The 16,526-nt window shown below is 38.1% G+C and overlaps 1 protein-coding gene across 1 annotated transcript in view; it reads left to right on the forward strand.

The window, feature by feature from the left end:
• The window catches only part of col7a1l (collagen type VII alpha 1-like), a 93,648-nt gene that overhangs the window by 30,982 nt on the left and 46,140 nt on the right, over nt 1-16,526 (forward strand). The window contains 20 exon segments of the mRNA XM_046873987.1: nt 3,671-3,808; nt 3,973-4,119; nt 4,206-4,325; nt 5,370-5,516; nt 6,196-6,432; nt 6,827-6,966; nt 8,466-8,589; nt 8,703-8,846; nt 10,050-10,234; nt 10,364-10,441; nt 10,533-10,550; nt 10,656-10,682; nt 10,763-10,831; nt 12,332-12,412; nt 12,516-12,542; nt 13,752-13,796; nt 13,955-14,023; nt 14,152-14,247; nt 15,192-15,218; nt 15,310-15,363. Of these exon segments, the coding sequence (XP_046729943.1) occupies nt 3,671-3,808; nt 3,973-4,119; nt 4,206-4,325; nt 5,370-5,516; nt 6,196-6,432; nt 6,827-6,966; nt 8,466-8,589; nt 8,703-8,846; nt 10,050-10,234; nt 10,364-10,441; nt 10,533-10,550; nt 10,656-10,682; nt 10,763-10,831; nt 12,332-12,412; nt 12,516-12,542; nt 13,752-13,796; nt 13,955-14,023; nt 14,152-14,247; nt 15,192-15,218; nt 15,310-15,363 (1,973 nt within the window).

Consider the following 16,526-nt stretch of genomic DNA (forward strand, 5'->3'; position numbering starts at 1 on the left):
CCAGTATGTCACAAAGTGTTTCATAATTTTTTTACTTTATACCATTCATTTTTTTACAGTTACATTTGGTGCTCAAAGAAATAAACTGGGAAACAGTACATTTTCCCAAAGAAATATATTGCAAAATGCTGATAATTCTGGAACATTATGAACCAAATTTTTTTATTTATGACGATCATATCAAAACCTGGAATTTCACCGTGCCAGAAAATCGCTCCTAGCTGCCAAACATGCTAAAGTTGACTTCTGTTAGCATTGAATTGTCAAATTACGTACTAGCCACATTACATCATGGTGCAGTTGTTTTTGTCTGGTTTCAGACTGTTATCTTGTCTTTTGTCTACTAGATGCCCCCATGTTGTGTTTCTCTGTGCTCGTTAAGGGTAATTTCTCCCACCTGTGTCCTTTTCCCCCCAGTGTATATTTAAGTTCTCTGTTGTCTCTGTATCTTTTCTTGATTTTTTTATATGTCCAGCTTTTTATATTAGGTCTCCTTGTGAATCACACTCCTGTTTGTAACTATCCAGTGTATTTATTTTACCTTTATATTTTAAGGTACTGCACAGAGAATCTTTTTTCCGCCTTCCCGTTTAGTATTTGTAGATGCTTGTTTTCTTTCTATGGTTTTTACCTCTTTTACTGTCCTTGGACTCTGATAATAATAATAATAATAATAATATAAATTCAAACCATGCAGAATCTGTTTCTGCAGTTGGGTTAACACACACACATCTGTTTCCAACTTTGACTTCCATGCCACTTAGCCTGATTTGAGTCCTGGCCCTGACAGGTTTTAAGCCACAATCCACCCACAGTGATACATGATGGGTTTTCCTAGACGGCCTCAAGTATGCAGTCACTCAGCCGTGGTCCCTGCCACTTCCGGAATGTGTCCTGGAAGTCTTCTTTTCGAAGAGTGTCAAGCAACTTTTGCGATTCGCGCCGGATCTCTGCAATGGTGTAAAAAGCGGGCGGATATTCATCTTTGGGAAAAGGGCGAAGTATGTAGGAGCCAAATCTGGGAGTAGGGTGGGTGTGGAAGTGAGATAGTGTTGTTTCCCACCAAAAACCTCACGTGCGATGTCTGTTTGCACACTGACCCATGAAGGTTGGTGCTCCCTGTGACTGTGCATGCAGCCTTTTGCTGGCATCTGTTGGCGTGTTACATAACTAGTCTCGAAACTTTTCGGCTTATTATTTAATACCGGTTTATCAAGTATTGCAGATGTTCTACAGGTTGTGCTTGTGGTCTGTATGGAGGGTGAAGGTGCACATATTAAACCTCCATCCATACCGTATTGTAGGTACTGTAGTACACTCAAAGACGTCTTGGCATATCAGGATGCATATCACTTTTGCACGCATCAGGGAACGATAAATGACTGGGTGACAGCTCTTACTTAACAAAGCCATAAGAGGAAATAGCTGATCAGTTAATTGTGGGGTCTCACACACATGAAGACAGGATGGACCAGGACATGTTCCGCCTGCCGTTTCCATAGAAATGCCCTGATTGATCGACAGCTCCTGTATTTTTAGTCGGCAAGTTCAAGCTGCAGCTGTCTATGGCAGCATGTATTTTAACTTTTGTACGCTCTGTGTGTTTCTGTGTGTGTGTGTGTGTGTGTGTGTGTGTGTGTGTGTGTGGGACGTCTGTCAGCATTACTGTTATCATCTCATCCTATGCTGATGTGTTGGATGTGCTGCACACTGGGGAAAAAAAAGCGAAGCAGGCTATTCAAGACATTTTTAGTCGCATCTATGCTGCAGTATTTTTTAACAAGACAATTTATTTGTGAGATCCGCTCCCCTCCTTCCCCCTCCCCTACCCCGACAACACATTTATTCAGAATAACTTTGTGTGGACCGGATTTTTTCTTTCTTTCTTTCTATCTTTTTTTATTTTATTTTTAAAAACAGACGCATGCTGTTGACTTGCTGTTAAGTCCATTATTAGAACTCTCTCCAGCATTATTTTTAGCCGAACCGGATGAGACGGGGGATGTTGCTATACTTAAAAAAAACGAAAAAAAAAACCTTCTTTAAAATTGTTGTTTTACATTCGATAAGAACTTGTAAACTCAGTGCTTTGTGAAAACTATATGGACGAAGGTTGGCGGACTCATAACCATAAGGACAAATAGGTGATTTTGGGGCGTGTCATTCCACATTCTATCTCCATTTGCTGTTATAATAAGCTCCACTCTTCTGGGAAGATGTTCCACTAGATTTTGTGGAGATTTGTGCTCAATCAGCCACAAGGTTTTTAGTAAAGTCATGCACTGATGTAGGTGCGGTGAGGAGGCCTGGGAGCGCAGTCAGCATTCACATTCTTTCTAAAAAATGTTGTACAATAAAAGGGTCCCCCTTCCCCGATGCTTTTGTCCATCTAATGTAGCTGTAGAACTCAGAAGTCAATTCGAGATTTAGTAAGTTTATTCTGATTGTCTGATAGTAAGGGTTTATAATGGGAATTATGAATCATTCTATAGATTAGTCATTTCTTTACACCAATAATTCCACTTATTAAGCACTAAACCTAAGCCTAAACCTAAACCTAAAGCCTAATGGTTCAACCCAGTGTCTAAATCAGTACATCAGGTACTCGTTTTTTTTTTCAGGTAATTTTTCCTCACAGTGGTAAAAATTGACTTGTGCATTTAAGGTCAAATAAAAATGAAATTATAGGTATTTGGAGCCAAGCAAATTGTTATTTGTTATGAGTCCAAGCACCAGAGTTAATTCAGACCTGATGTGTTCTAAAGTGCGTTATCAACTGTCGACCATTCTCGCTGTTGGAAATAATAGGAGTTTACTAGACTTACTCTCCACAAAAAGTTGAGATGTTCAACAGTTCTTGAAATAGAGCTCCTGTACCTCTGAATCAGTAGGTTTGGACAACTTAAAAGGATATACAATGGCGGAAATAATTATTTTAATCCCCTGCTGATTTTGTGAGTTTACCCCTTACAAAGAAATCAACATTCTAGAATTTTCAAGGTAGTTTTATTCTAACAGAGAGAGACAAAAATCCCACACACTCAAATTAGTCATGTCCCTTTAGGGAAGTGCTCCTAATATCAACCCATGATGTGTATAAAAGACCCCCGTCACAGAATCAACCTTTTTCATTCAAACCTCTCCAGAACCCTGGGTGAGACCTAAGACCTGTCAAAGGATGTCAGGGACGAGATTGTAGACCTGTGCAAGGTTGAAATGGGCTACAAGACCATCAGATTGTTGGCTGTATGTTTTTGGTCATTGTCATGCTGGAAGACCCATCCATAACCCATCTTCAGTGTTCTGGATGAAGCCAGAAGGTTCTCATCCGAGATTCTGCAGTGCATGGACTCGTTCATGTGCTTAAGTATTGCTGTACCCTCAGCAGAGAAACCTACCATAAAAATTCTAGACTGTACAGTTCTTTGTAAGTGTAAAGGAACACCACATCCTTGTGAAGGAACACCACACCTGTGTGACTGCAGTGAGACTTTAGAGTAGACCCCAGATCTGTAGGAGAAATTATGTCTTATATTTGGCTGTCTGGGGATCCACCAGGAGGAGATCTTTTATTTGGGATAAAGATGTCTGGAATGAACAGGATCCAGGAATTGGAAAACTGGGCGTAAATGAACGAATAAATTTAAGATGTTTTTCTGTGTTTCAGCAGCTTCTTCGATTGATTCAGAGCAGATTGAGACAGTAAAGGAATTGAAGGTGGTTGATATCGGAGTGAACTCTTTCAGCATTTCCTGGAGGAACACACCCGGAGTTACTGGCTACAAAATCAGCTGGACACCATTTAACGGTAGGCACTTAGACAAAGATTTTTGACTCATAGTTAGCAGGAAGTGAGTTCAAATCCCAAGGCTGGCAGATCTTTGACTGTCAACTGTTTAAATGTTGTCTTATTTTGCACTTTGGTGTGTGTAGCCTGTTTATACCACTTATTACTTGCCCTCATTTTCCCAGGTGGAGAAAAGAAGAGTGCAACAGTTTCATCATCCATTACATCATACACCATCACTGGACTGCCAGCCAGCTCTGCTTACAAGATCCAGGTCTCATCATTAGTAAGGGATCGCGAAGGAAGTTCTGCAACAGTCACGGCACGGACTTGTGAGTCCATTTTCTTTTTAAAAAGAGAATGACAATTATGAAGGTTTAGTATCTTCTTTAATCTTTACTTTGGTTTTGTGTTACAGTGGACCTTCCTAAAGTGAACGGGTTCAGTGCTCTGAACATCACTGACGATAGCACTGCACTCAACTGGACCAGAGTTGCAGGAGTTTCAGGGTATCTCCTGTCCTGGAGACACATATCAGGTCTGATCTCTGAATTACTGCTAGTTTTACTATATGATTAGACATCTGTGTGAAATTTGTAGTGTTTTACTCTCAGAAATCAGTCACAGAATTACAGCAAGTTTTTACAGCAAGGTTTACATTCCAGTAAACATCTTCAGTAAGCACTTTGTTCAGGTCAGGGATGCGATAGATCTGAAATTCATCTCAGGGCACTTGCACACACATATTCACACACTGATTCCCACCTAGGGGAATAACCAGTCCACCTACTAGCATGTTTTTGATATGTTGGTGGACTAAAGAATGTGAAGAAGCACACAGGGAGAACATGTTGAACTGCTGTGGTTCAGCCTTTAGTATTCAGGTACATGTTACATCCTGGTCATAGGTGAGCTGTTTTTCATTAAAGCATCAGGCAAAGAAGCATGTACTGAATGATGTGTTCTTACTGAGTTAGATACAGTACTTTACTGTAAAAGCTTTTTTTTATTTTTTTTATTTTATTTTGTGTCTAGTTAGTTTATTTAAATATTTTTCTTTAAAGTGTTAATATAGTTTCTTTATTTAGTCTTGTGAAAGACAGGAAAAGTTCAAACAGGTTCAAACCTTCAAGCCGTTTGCTGTATGGGGTCGAGTTGGTGATGGAAATTAGCTTTCACAGCATCCAAAACACAAAAGACATGACTTTTGCAGTGGAAAAAAAAAAAAATTTAGAATAGGTATAAAAAGCAAAACGAACAACAGACCAATAATTAGACCAATAATTGTAATTATTTTGTTATTAAAATCTTGACATACATAAAAAATACGGTATCATAATTCTGAATAATGGGTACTGGTATGCAAAGTTTATATTTATGAAATAAAACTAAATAAAGGTTGTATATTTACATAGTTGCCTAGCGAAAGCATGGTGTACGGTGGTGAGTGTAGCATGTAGTGTCACTGTCCGGGTTTGAGTCTGAACTTACTGTGGAGTTGCACATGTTTTCACATAGGTATCCTCCAGGCTTTTATGGTTTTTGCTAATGAAATGGTTGTCTATATGGTTGATTCCTGCAGAGCTTGAGAGTACTACTGAAATACTGGGCCCTGGATTCTCCTCATTGAAGATAAAAAACCTGCAGTACGGAAGAACCTACATCTTCACCATTCGGCCCCTTTATGGAGAGGTAGAGGGTCCTGTCACAACCATTACCAAACGCATTGGTAAGAGCTGATGACGGTTAAAGGTTTTAAAATAATAACGTTTGAACAGGATAAGTCTTAGCATTTCTCATTTCTAACATTTCTACTTCTTTTGAATTAGATGTTTGAAGCATATTTGGGTATATCTTTAATGTATTTTAAGTAGTTGTGGTGATGGTCAGTTATGTAATTATTTTTAAGGTTTTATAGTTTCTAGAGAAAATATCCATTTCTACACTGTATCAGAAAAAGTTTCTGAGCATAAGATTGGTATATGTATCTTTTTGAACATTCCACATTTTGTACCCATCTGCTGTTATATAACCTCCATGATTCTGGGAAGATGTTCCACTATATTTTGGAGTCTTCTCCAGATTTGTGCTGGTAAAATAAAGTAAAGTTAGGTACTGGTGTATGTGAGGTAAGGAGGCCTTGGGGTGCAGTCAGCGTTTACATTCATCCCAAAGGTGTTCAGTAGGGTTGAGGGTCAGAACTCTAAAGCAGGAGATCTTTTAATCCAACCAATGTAACACATATCTTCATGGAGCTGGCTTTGTGCACAGGGGCATTGTCATGCTGGAACAGGTTTGGGTCTCCTAGTTCAAGTGAAAGAAAAATGTAATGCTACATAAATCTTTATATTCTGTATATGACACTAAACGTGAACCTCTGACATGTTTCTTCACGTCTGATCATACAGTGGGTGCCTCCCGTCTCGTTCCTGTCCAACCCCCCACATCGGCCCCTGTTCTATCCAACAAAGACTTCAGCATCAACACTACAGCCATCAATAACACCATAAAGACCACCGCTACTCAGAGACCCGCTGCCAACCCAAATCCGATCGTCACAAAAACGTCGCAATCTATAACCATGCTCACCACAGCAGCTCGAGAACAAACCACTCTCTCTGCTCGCACCCCTCCATCTGGACCGGGTAATGTTTATAGATGAAGATTCTCACTGACGCAAAACACACATCGAACTTTGAGCTACATAAACAATGTAATTACTGGGCATGCAAATATGTGTTTCAATGTGAATCTTAGATAATGTGTTGCTTTTAATTCAAAACCTCAGACGTCATTGTGCAAGAGCAGCTGCACCATTTCCTGATCAGGGCTTTGATGTTCAGTGAACTGTGAGCACTTAAAAATGCCACTTTTACAAAATGGGCAGTGGTATGGTTTGGAGAGATGTAGAGAATGAAAACATTTTTGGGGTTTTTTTTTTTGCCATTGGGTTTGTGTGATCACTGAGCAGAAAGGAGTGTGTACTGTGATGTGTAAGGTCTGAGATGATTTCTGATGTAAAGTGTAAATCTGTCTCAGTGTGTGGCAGGGTGAAAGCAGACATCGTGTTTCTGGTCGATGAGTCCTGGAGCATTGGTTCTAATAACTTTGGCAAGCTGAAGGACTTCCTGTTTAGGATAGTGACATATTTCCCTGTAATTGGGCCACAAGGTGCACAGGTAAGGCTGAGTTGCATTAACAAATAAAACATTTAATATATCAAATACAAACAGACAGACAGACAGTCAGACAGTGACAACCCTGGTTTAGGATTCGAAGGTGGTGGATAAACAGCACCCGGCTCAAATTCAGTCCAGCTCACATCAGGTTACGTTAGATATGGTCAGCCCCATCTATGTCCGTGAGACCATCAGATTGAATAATAACTAGAACATCACATATGGGTGTAGGCAATGATTTGTTACTCACTCATTCTCAGCCAATCTCTCTGAGTTTCCCTGTCAGTGCCTGACACCTCTGATGCCTCTGACTCTTTCAAAAAGCTCGAGGTTCTCTCTTTTTATAATAATAGAATATCCACTTTACTTAGGAATTATACTGAGGGTTAATTTATTACAGACACAATCCAGATTATATTAAACTAGTGTTTTATTTTTTCCTCACCACAATCCTCACTGGCTCACTGGCTTATAAAGAACATACATATAGGCACTTAAACATTATAACAGCTTTATTTATGTTTGTGAAAAGCGCTATACAAATAGATGTAAACTGAATTCAATTGGGGATATTTCATCTAATTTCTATATACATGTACATTTACAGTATAAGGGAAAGTGATCATGAGAGTAATCAAGAAACTAAGCAAGTGATCTTTTGCTCTAGACAAAGAATCGCTGTTGAGACCAATTTTCTTTTTGCATATAATGATGTGTCTAATACGTTTAAATACTCTCTAAATTGGAAATTAAACAAATGAGAGACTCAAGAAGAGACTAGTGGCAGGCTTTAACAAAAATTAATCCGTACCTTCTGACCAAGTGCTCTAGGACTAATATAAAATATATAATCAGAATCAGGTTTATTGGACAAGTGTGTTGACACACACAAGGAATTTGGTTCCAGCTGTTAGTGACCCTCAAAGTACAGACATAAATAACACTATACATTCAGCTTGGACTATACAAGACAGAACAGACTATACAAGACAATACAGACAATGTGAGACAATATAGACTGTACGAGTATTAAATAGGGATACAGAGTATATGACAGAGTATATAACAGATCAGTAATTATCATGATAATGCTAATAAGAACCACCTTCAGGTTTATTGGCCTTTTCTGTTTATAGTAAACTAACAATGCTGGATAAAACAAGACATGTACAAAAAAATGCATAATTACACAACTAAATGAACAAACATATAAAACTTAAAGTCCACCCTGGTGCAATAATTGTCCAGTGGGTCCAGTTATCCTTTTCAATACTCGATGCAGATAAATCTAATCTACTGACTGCTCAAGTTTTTTCAAGACCAGGATTACTCTGTGTTCAATAAAATTCTGTTTAATTTATTGAGGAGAGACATATTGGACATAAAGATGCAACAATCCCTTTATATTGTGTTGATCCAATTAGCGTTGACTAAAGATTAAAAATAATCAATAATTTACTGGCACTAATTATCCCAATTGGACTGTTTTTTCTGCTCAGATAGCTGTGGTTCACTACAGTGATCAGCCCAGGATCGAGTTCAGCCTGAACACTTATAGAGATCGCACCTCCGTGCTCCGAGCACTTCGGCAGGTTCACTACGGGGGAGGAAACACTAAAACAGGTACATACCTACACGCATAGACAAAAGCTTTTTTGTCTTTAAGGATCCACGTAATATCTGAGACACTTCATGCTGTTCATGCTTTTCATGTTCTGTTATTTTTACACGTAAAGGTCGAGGGATCGGTTACGTTCTGAGGGAAACGTTCCGGGAGTCTCTGGGGATGAGGCAAAACGTTCCCCACGTGCTGATCCTGGTGACGGATGGGAAAGCCCAGGATGATGTGGAACCACCCTCCAGAGTAGCACATGTTCTAGGTCAATATCACATGCTGTGTGTCATCATTAAAAATCTCAACCAGCTGGAAGTTTTATTCACCAGAGGCTATCTTATGGAGCGTGTTGTGCTGAAAGAACCATATATATTTGGAGCTTGATGAGGAATTTCCGTTATGATTTAAGAATCTGTGTGGAAGGTCAAAACACTGAGGGACATGATTAATACAGGAAAATCTATTATATTGTGCAGGATATATATACTGCAGGGTTCGAGACACTGAGTAAACAGTACTATAGCAAGAATTATAAACTTATTAAGAAGTAAAACACAGAACAGGTGGTTTTTGAGCATTGAGCGTCCGAGCGTGCATTTTTTTCTGTGTTTTCGGTGTTTTAAAGCCCAATTTTAGCTCTTGTCTTTCTCCTTTTTAATCACTGAAACAGAGCACGTCTGGCTCCGCCCTCCACTCGTGAACCAACACTTGTCCATGCACCCTCTACCATATACATATAAACTGTAAAGTTTATAAATTACGGTACTGTAAATTGCTCTGATTTGTTAAATTATGTTCTGTAGTTTGTTCAATTATTAACAAATTACAGTTCACTACCCCATACTGATCACCATTCTTTAAGACTCCTGGGTAGGCTAGGCCATGTCTCATCAACAATATATGTAGGTTACGATGGGGGTCATTGTAACGCATCTCCATCATAAGCTTTTAAATGTAGCTAAATGGTGTCATTTTTGTTTGCTGTCCTGGGTGGGTTAAACACCAAACAAATTTAGTAAATAGGAGGGAACAGCACAAATAGGACAAGAAGGAAGAAAATTCAAAATATACAGGGTGGGCCATGGAAAAGTAGCTTGCCAGACAGCCGGTCTTCTACAAAAACACTATATGGAATACAATTATTAGATACCTGACAATAAGATTTGTATGTGTTTTTTGAACATCTCTTGTGAATATATAAATATACATTACCACCTCAGGGAGTTTTTTCTTGCCACAGTCACCACTGGCTCGCTCAAAAGGGATAACGTTTTAAGGAACAAAATTATAGGCACTAAACTTTCCAAATTTCTAACCTCTTTATGCTGCTTTGGGACAATGTGCAGTTTTAAAAGCGCTCTACAAATAAAGTTACATTAAATTGAATAAATGTCAAATGATTGTGAAGAAAAACCAAAAAACAATATGGCGCATCAGCAAGTCTCTGTTTTCTTTACATGTGTTACAGGTGTGAGTATTCTGGCCATTGGAATCGCAAATGCCGACATCGAGGAACTGAAAAAAATAGCTTCGCCCACCACCTACAAGAACGTCTTCTTCGCTGCTGACTTCGATGATCTCCCTTCCATTGAGAGAGAGCTGATCAGCAGCATCTGCAGCGAAGCTCTGATGTCTGAATTTCAGCACCAGGAGGTATCATTAAACTGGGAACTGAGCCAAAGCAAATTCGTTCACTACACAGAACTGAAATGTTAATCAGAAAAACGTGAGATGTGAAAAATGAGATACGGGACAAACACTATTATTTTGTCCATTATTTAGCCCGCTCAACTGGACATACCAACAAGTGATCCGGTATCTATTTCAAAACCTGAGGGTCCCTGTCCAATCCAGTGCAAGGTATTAAGTCTAATTCTGCACTTATTCAACTCTTCAAACCAGACATTTCAATCCAACTAATGTAGGTTTTCATGTTTTTTTCTTTATACAGGGACAAAAAGGAGAGAAGGTTAAGCTTTTTCTAAGTTCTGTTACATTAATCTATTGTATATAATGTAATACAATACATACATACTGTATATTTATATATAATGATACACCTATCGCTTCACAGGGGGATGGATCTGGACACGGCGGTCTGGTACGTTAGAAGTAGGATTCTAAAAATGATATTTTGTTACGTTTCTGATCTCATAGCATGCGTTTGAATGTGCTTCACAGCGCCCCAAGGTAGACGGTGTCGATTACGATCCGTTCACTTTAAAGATGAAAGGGGAGAAAGGAGAGAGGGTGAGTACACCGTGTACCAAAACTTAATATAAAAAAAAAAAAAACACTTTGTCTTTATTAGTAACTTATTCCAAGTTCGTTATGTTCAGAGTTTTTAATAACGGGATTCAACTTGTTTACTGTTTGATTTGATTAAACGATGTATCAGGGTTATTATTATTAGTTTCAGATTTATTGGTTGTTATGTGATTCTGGTGGTACTGATCACTTTGTTCCCAACTGTAATTTAATTATTTGTATTTATTTATACAATTTTTTAAGGAGACACACGAAAGTTGCCTTAGCAATTTTCTCAAAGGTTGTTAAAAGATCATATATTACTGTAAACGATCTTTAATAAATCAGCGTTTTATATGCAGAAAAAAAGCTGTGTAGATTTAATATTTCTGGAATAAAAAAAAATATTGAAAAGTATTAAAAAATTGCAACGGAGAAAAAAGATTTGTTCTCACGTGCTTTGGATCATATTCCTAACAATGTCTTTTTATCCTTTTATAGTTGTATTTAGTGTTATATTGAAGCGGTGGTTAATGATTGGAAGGCTGGGGGGGTTCAGGGCCTAGTACTGCTGAACTGTCACGGTTGGGCTCTTGAGAAAGGACTTTGCCTCAGGAAAACCAGTGCACAGCATGGATGAAAAAGGGTTTGGTGACTTTCAAACAAACATAAATGACATGCAAAGGAACATAACATAGATAAGAATCAGAAGGTCTTGGTAAGCTCAGGTGTGTAGAGCTAGGGAACTGAGCAGTTACTTTACGTTTGTGCAAATGAACTCCCTTTATAGTGTGTATGAGAGGGTTATAACTGAACACATGTCTTCAGTCAAAAGCTTGGTGACTAAGAGTGCTGCAGCTTATTGCAATTATAGTCCATGGTGGCCATATTTGAAGGCCGTGTTGTTTGCTAAGGGTTGTTGGCTAAGTGGGACCTGAGATCATATATACTGTATAAACAGCGTCCTTTAATAATACTGGTAAATATAAACACCGTGAAAACGATCTGAAATTTTAAAGATCTGGAGTCGAGTCAAGAACAGTAGGCTTTATTGTCATTCCAACCATGTCCAGTGCAGTAAAGAGTGAACAGAGAATGATCTCTGATCCCTTGCAATATAGTCTCGAATCTCATCAGGCATTCTAGGAGAAGATTCAGAGCTGTTATCTTTGCAAAGGTTAGGAGGGATAAATTATTGTCTAAAAGGCTGGTAAAAATTGTGGCTTAAAGATTTATATAAAAAAAAACGTGCTGCATTTGCAATTGTTTATTCATGAGAGCGGAATATCTTCGTGAGTTTTTGAAAAAAAAGCTCAAAGATTTTAAGAAACAAATCAATTTTTTTCACATCCTTGTTTGCTCGTATTTACCGACTTCTAATATTTGTGGAACGTGCTGTAATAAGTACAAATCTAAGCTAATTGAACTATTACAGTTAATTGAAAAGGTAAAATTTAAATGAGATAGTTGATGTACATTATATCATCTGCATAAACTTCTCAGGGTCTTCCTGGGATGGATGGCATACCCGGAGTACCAGGACGACCAGGTCGAACCGGACCTCCTGGTTCGGCTGGACTAAGGGTAATACAGTGTCCAGTCAAATGAGTGAACTGAACCATCAAATTTCTGTAAAATTACTTCTACAGAAGTACTAGTTAATGTAATATTTATAATTGCTCCACAGGGCCCTTCTGGTGTTCCTGGGGAGATGGTAAATATCTCATCATATTTATACCACACACATTTCATCATCATCATATGCAATCATCTAATAATTCATTGCTTTACTTGGTAACAACGGTGTGAACAATATAGGGTATAATGGACAAAAGTTTGTGGACACTCGACTAGAGGATGACAGATAAACAAGACATGTTACCCACAATACAGTTCCAAAAAGTTATTAAATCTCCAAAATATTCTTCTAATTCTTTTCCCAAATGTAGCGTCATATTTAACCAGTGATATATATAAGGCGAGATTGAAAATTAATGATAAGAACTTAAAGCCGGCTGGCTGTACTGTGTTTTCTCCGCACCGTTGGCTCTGGTAGGATGGCGTCAGTTTTCGCAGCTGATTCTGCATGTGGAGCAGCGGCAGAGCTCTTTGGCAAGAAAGAGAACTTTGATTAGCTATTTAGCTTAGCGAATGAGCACACTACTGCCATCTGCTGGTATGGGGAAGTTATGTCTCTTACGCAAGCGCAAGAACGTACATGCAGGGCTTGGTGTCTCAGATGCAGCACAATTGGCCGATGACGATTAATTTTTAAAGATGCCCAAAATCGTCCAGATTTATCGTCTGACCCAACAATCTGTTGACCTCCACCCCTGAGCATAAGATTCATGTGTTTTTTGAACATCCCATTACACATTTGGTTTCTGTTTACTGTTAGAATAACCCCCACTCTTCTGAGAAGATGTTCCACTAAATTTTGGAGTTTGCTTCTGGAGATTTGTGTTCATTCATCCACAAGGGTGTTATTAAAGTCAGGTATTGATGTAGGTGATTTATTGATGAGGAGGCCTTGGGTGCGGTCAGCGTTCACATTCATCCGAAAGATGTTCATTTAAGATTTTCCACTCAACCCATGTAAAGAATATCTTCATGGAGCTGGTTTTGTGCACAGAAGCATGAACATTTTCCCTTCAGTTGTTCAAAAAGACCCAAACCTGTTTCAGCATGAATCTTCTTAAACAACTGAAGGGAAAATAATCATGCTTCTGCATCCAAAGTCTTATAGACAACTGCCTCCAACTTTGTGGTAACAGTTTAGTTTTAACCACATATGGTTGGAAAAGTCAGGTGTCCAGATACTTTTGTCCATATCTGGAGTCAGTGAATCATGTATTATGATATTTGGTTTGTGTGTTTGTTTTCCATTTTATTCTCCAAATACAATTCATATGACATGTTTCAGGGACCACCTGGTGTTACAGGACCGAAAGGTCAGCGAGGGGAGAGAGTAAGTTTTACTTACACTTACAGTAGATCAACATAGTGTAGATGGCTAGTACTAAAAATAGAACTTGACCCTACATTTAACATATACATTAAGAATTTGTCCTAAACTGAGATGGAAATGTAGCACCAGCTGATAATGAGATTGGATCTACTTTCCAGGGAGAACCTGGGTATGTAATGGGAAGCATGGATGTCACCCCGGGACGTAAAGGAGAACCGGGATCATCCGTACGTTTATTTGAAATGATTTCTTAAGTCTCTACACTTTTCCTTTCATAATTCCATTTTATTAATATTAATAATCGATTAGCTAGTTGTAGCTGATGTATCATAGTCTGATATTTACTTTATAACAGGGTCCTCAGGGGCCTCCAGGTGTACCAGGGGTCTCAGGACCTCCAGGAGTCCCAGGGCAGCCTGGACCACCAGGAATTCCTGGTATTTCTATAAAGGTAAATGACTTAAACCTGAAAAGGTTTGGTCTTGATGTGATAAAAGAGATGAGTGAAACTGTCTGGTTATCTTTGTGTTAGAGAAACTTCTTAAACTTATATTTTAAGAAGTGAAAATCACATGAATGAATGTTATTTTTATTTAGAGAAATTTACTAAATTAATTAATAGTAAAATTAGTTGACTAAACTAAAAATAAGATAAATGTTTAAAAAAAAATGATGTATAATTTAAATAATCTAAAATATTAGCATTTATCATCATTTTTATTTCTTTACTTATTGACTAATTTATCATGATTTGTAATCATTTATTAGAATAATTTATTTATAAATTTATAGTCATGCTTTGTTTTTAGCTCTCTTAAACTCACTGTTCATTATTAATTTGAATATTATGATATTATTTGGTATTATGGTCTCAATTAACTGCATCTTAGGAAATCAGGAGTGTGTGTAAAGAGTGTGTGTGTACAAAATTTTAAATAAAAAGTGATAGCATTTTCCAATGTCAAATAGAATGTACCTTCTAAACTGTGTGTTATAGTTTGTTATTAATTCTTGCAAGAAATATAAGTGAAGCACATGTTTATGTAAAAAAAAAAAAAAAAACATCTGTAATTGAGTCAAGAAACAGAGGACAAATCTCAGGAATGTGTATGGGTTTTCTCGCCCTGCTTTTGATGACCTCAGATCTCTGTATTTTACTGTTTTATCTGCTAATATGGACCCAATCCATCCAATCAGCTAACATACGTGTTATTAATGTGTAATTCTTATTATTGAGTTAATGTTTGTGTGTTATTTTAGGGGGAAAAAAAACTAATCAAAGTCTAGGATTAGGGTCTATTTATTAAATTTTTTATAGATAGCATTAAAATGATGTCTTATGATGATTATAAATGGTCATAATGAGAAACATGTTCCTGTTTTCTACTTTTCCAGGGTGAGACTGGAGAGCCTGGTCTTAAAGTGAGTGAATTTTTCAACAATGAACTATCATTAAACAATTTGTGTTTTCAAACACTAATATAATCCTGTTATTTTTAAACAATTATTTAAGGGTCCACGTGGGAAGCCGGGAGCCAAAGGAGAAAAGGGGGAAGCTGGAGAAACTGTAGGTTCTTTAATACTTTTTATATGTTTATAATTCCAATGCAAAAACTTTGTTTCATCCCAAACGTGTTCAGTAGGGTTGAGGTCAGAGCCCAGGTCTATAGCAGGCCACTGGAGATCTTCCACTCCAAACCATGGACAGCATGGAGCTGAAACAGGATTTTGGTCTCCTAGTTTAAATGAAGGGAAAATTAAATGCTGCCACATCCAATGACATTCTATACAATTGTGTGAAACCTGTGAACGTGTTCTTCACCGTAAAAACTTCTTACTTCAGTTACTCCATTGCAATTGTTCCTATATTAAAAGGAGGAGTATAAAATGTTAAATCTTGAAGCTTTCCATGAAAATCACAAATTACATGCGTGAATAAAATGCTTCGTATTAGGACACCTAACTTCTCCAACCTTACAGGATGTGGTTCTTCTGCAAGGTGTTACCACAAAGTGGGAGGCAATTATATATCAGTTGTGTATCATGTATTTGGATGTGGTAGCATTACATTTTCCTCTCACTTAAACCAGGAGACCCAAACCTGTTCCAGCATGACAATGCTCCTGTGCACAAAGCCAGCTCCATGAAGATATGTTCCACTCTGTGCAGCTTGGGATGGTTTCTCATCAACCCCATGGGTGGTTCCATTAAATTCCGGAGTAAGAACGGGCGCTTTGAGGATGGATTAGACTGTAGCCAATGTCAACAGTCTGCTACACTGACTCAGGACTTCTTTTTGCTTATGATCATCATCACTGCACCCTGCAACATCGTATATCTGCTATAAATGGACATTCGGTGCAACCTAGACGAGGATGGGTTTCCCTCTTGAGTCTAGTTCCTCTTAAGGTTTCTTTCTTATGCCGTCTCGGGGAGTTTTTCCTTGCCACAGTCGCCATCAGCTCGCTCATCAGGGACAAACTTTTAGGAAGATGTTCACTTTTAATCACCACATTTTCTGTGTAAAGCTGCTTTGAGACAATGTTCATTGTTAAAAGCGCAATACAAATAAACATGAATTGAATTAAATTGAATTTGACATGGATCTGAGTGAAAGATCTCCTGCTATAGAGCTCTGACACTCAACCCTATTGAACATAATGAATGTGAACGATGACTGCACCTCAGGCCTCCTCACCTCTCCTACATCAGTACCTGAATGAGCACAAA

The sequence above is a fragment of the Silurus meridionalis genome, chromosome 18 (genome assembly GCF_014805685.1).
Source record: "Silurus meridionalis isolate SWU-2019-XX chromosome 18, ASM1480568v1, whole genome shotgun sequence".
Classification (NCBI taxonomy): Eukaryota; Metazoa; Chordata; class Actinopteri; order Siluriformes; family Siluridae; genus Silurus; species Silurus meridionalis.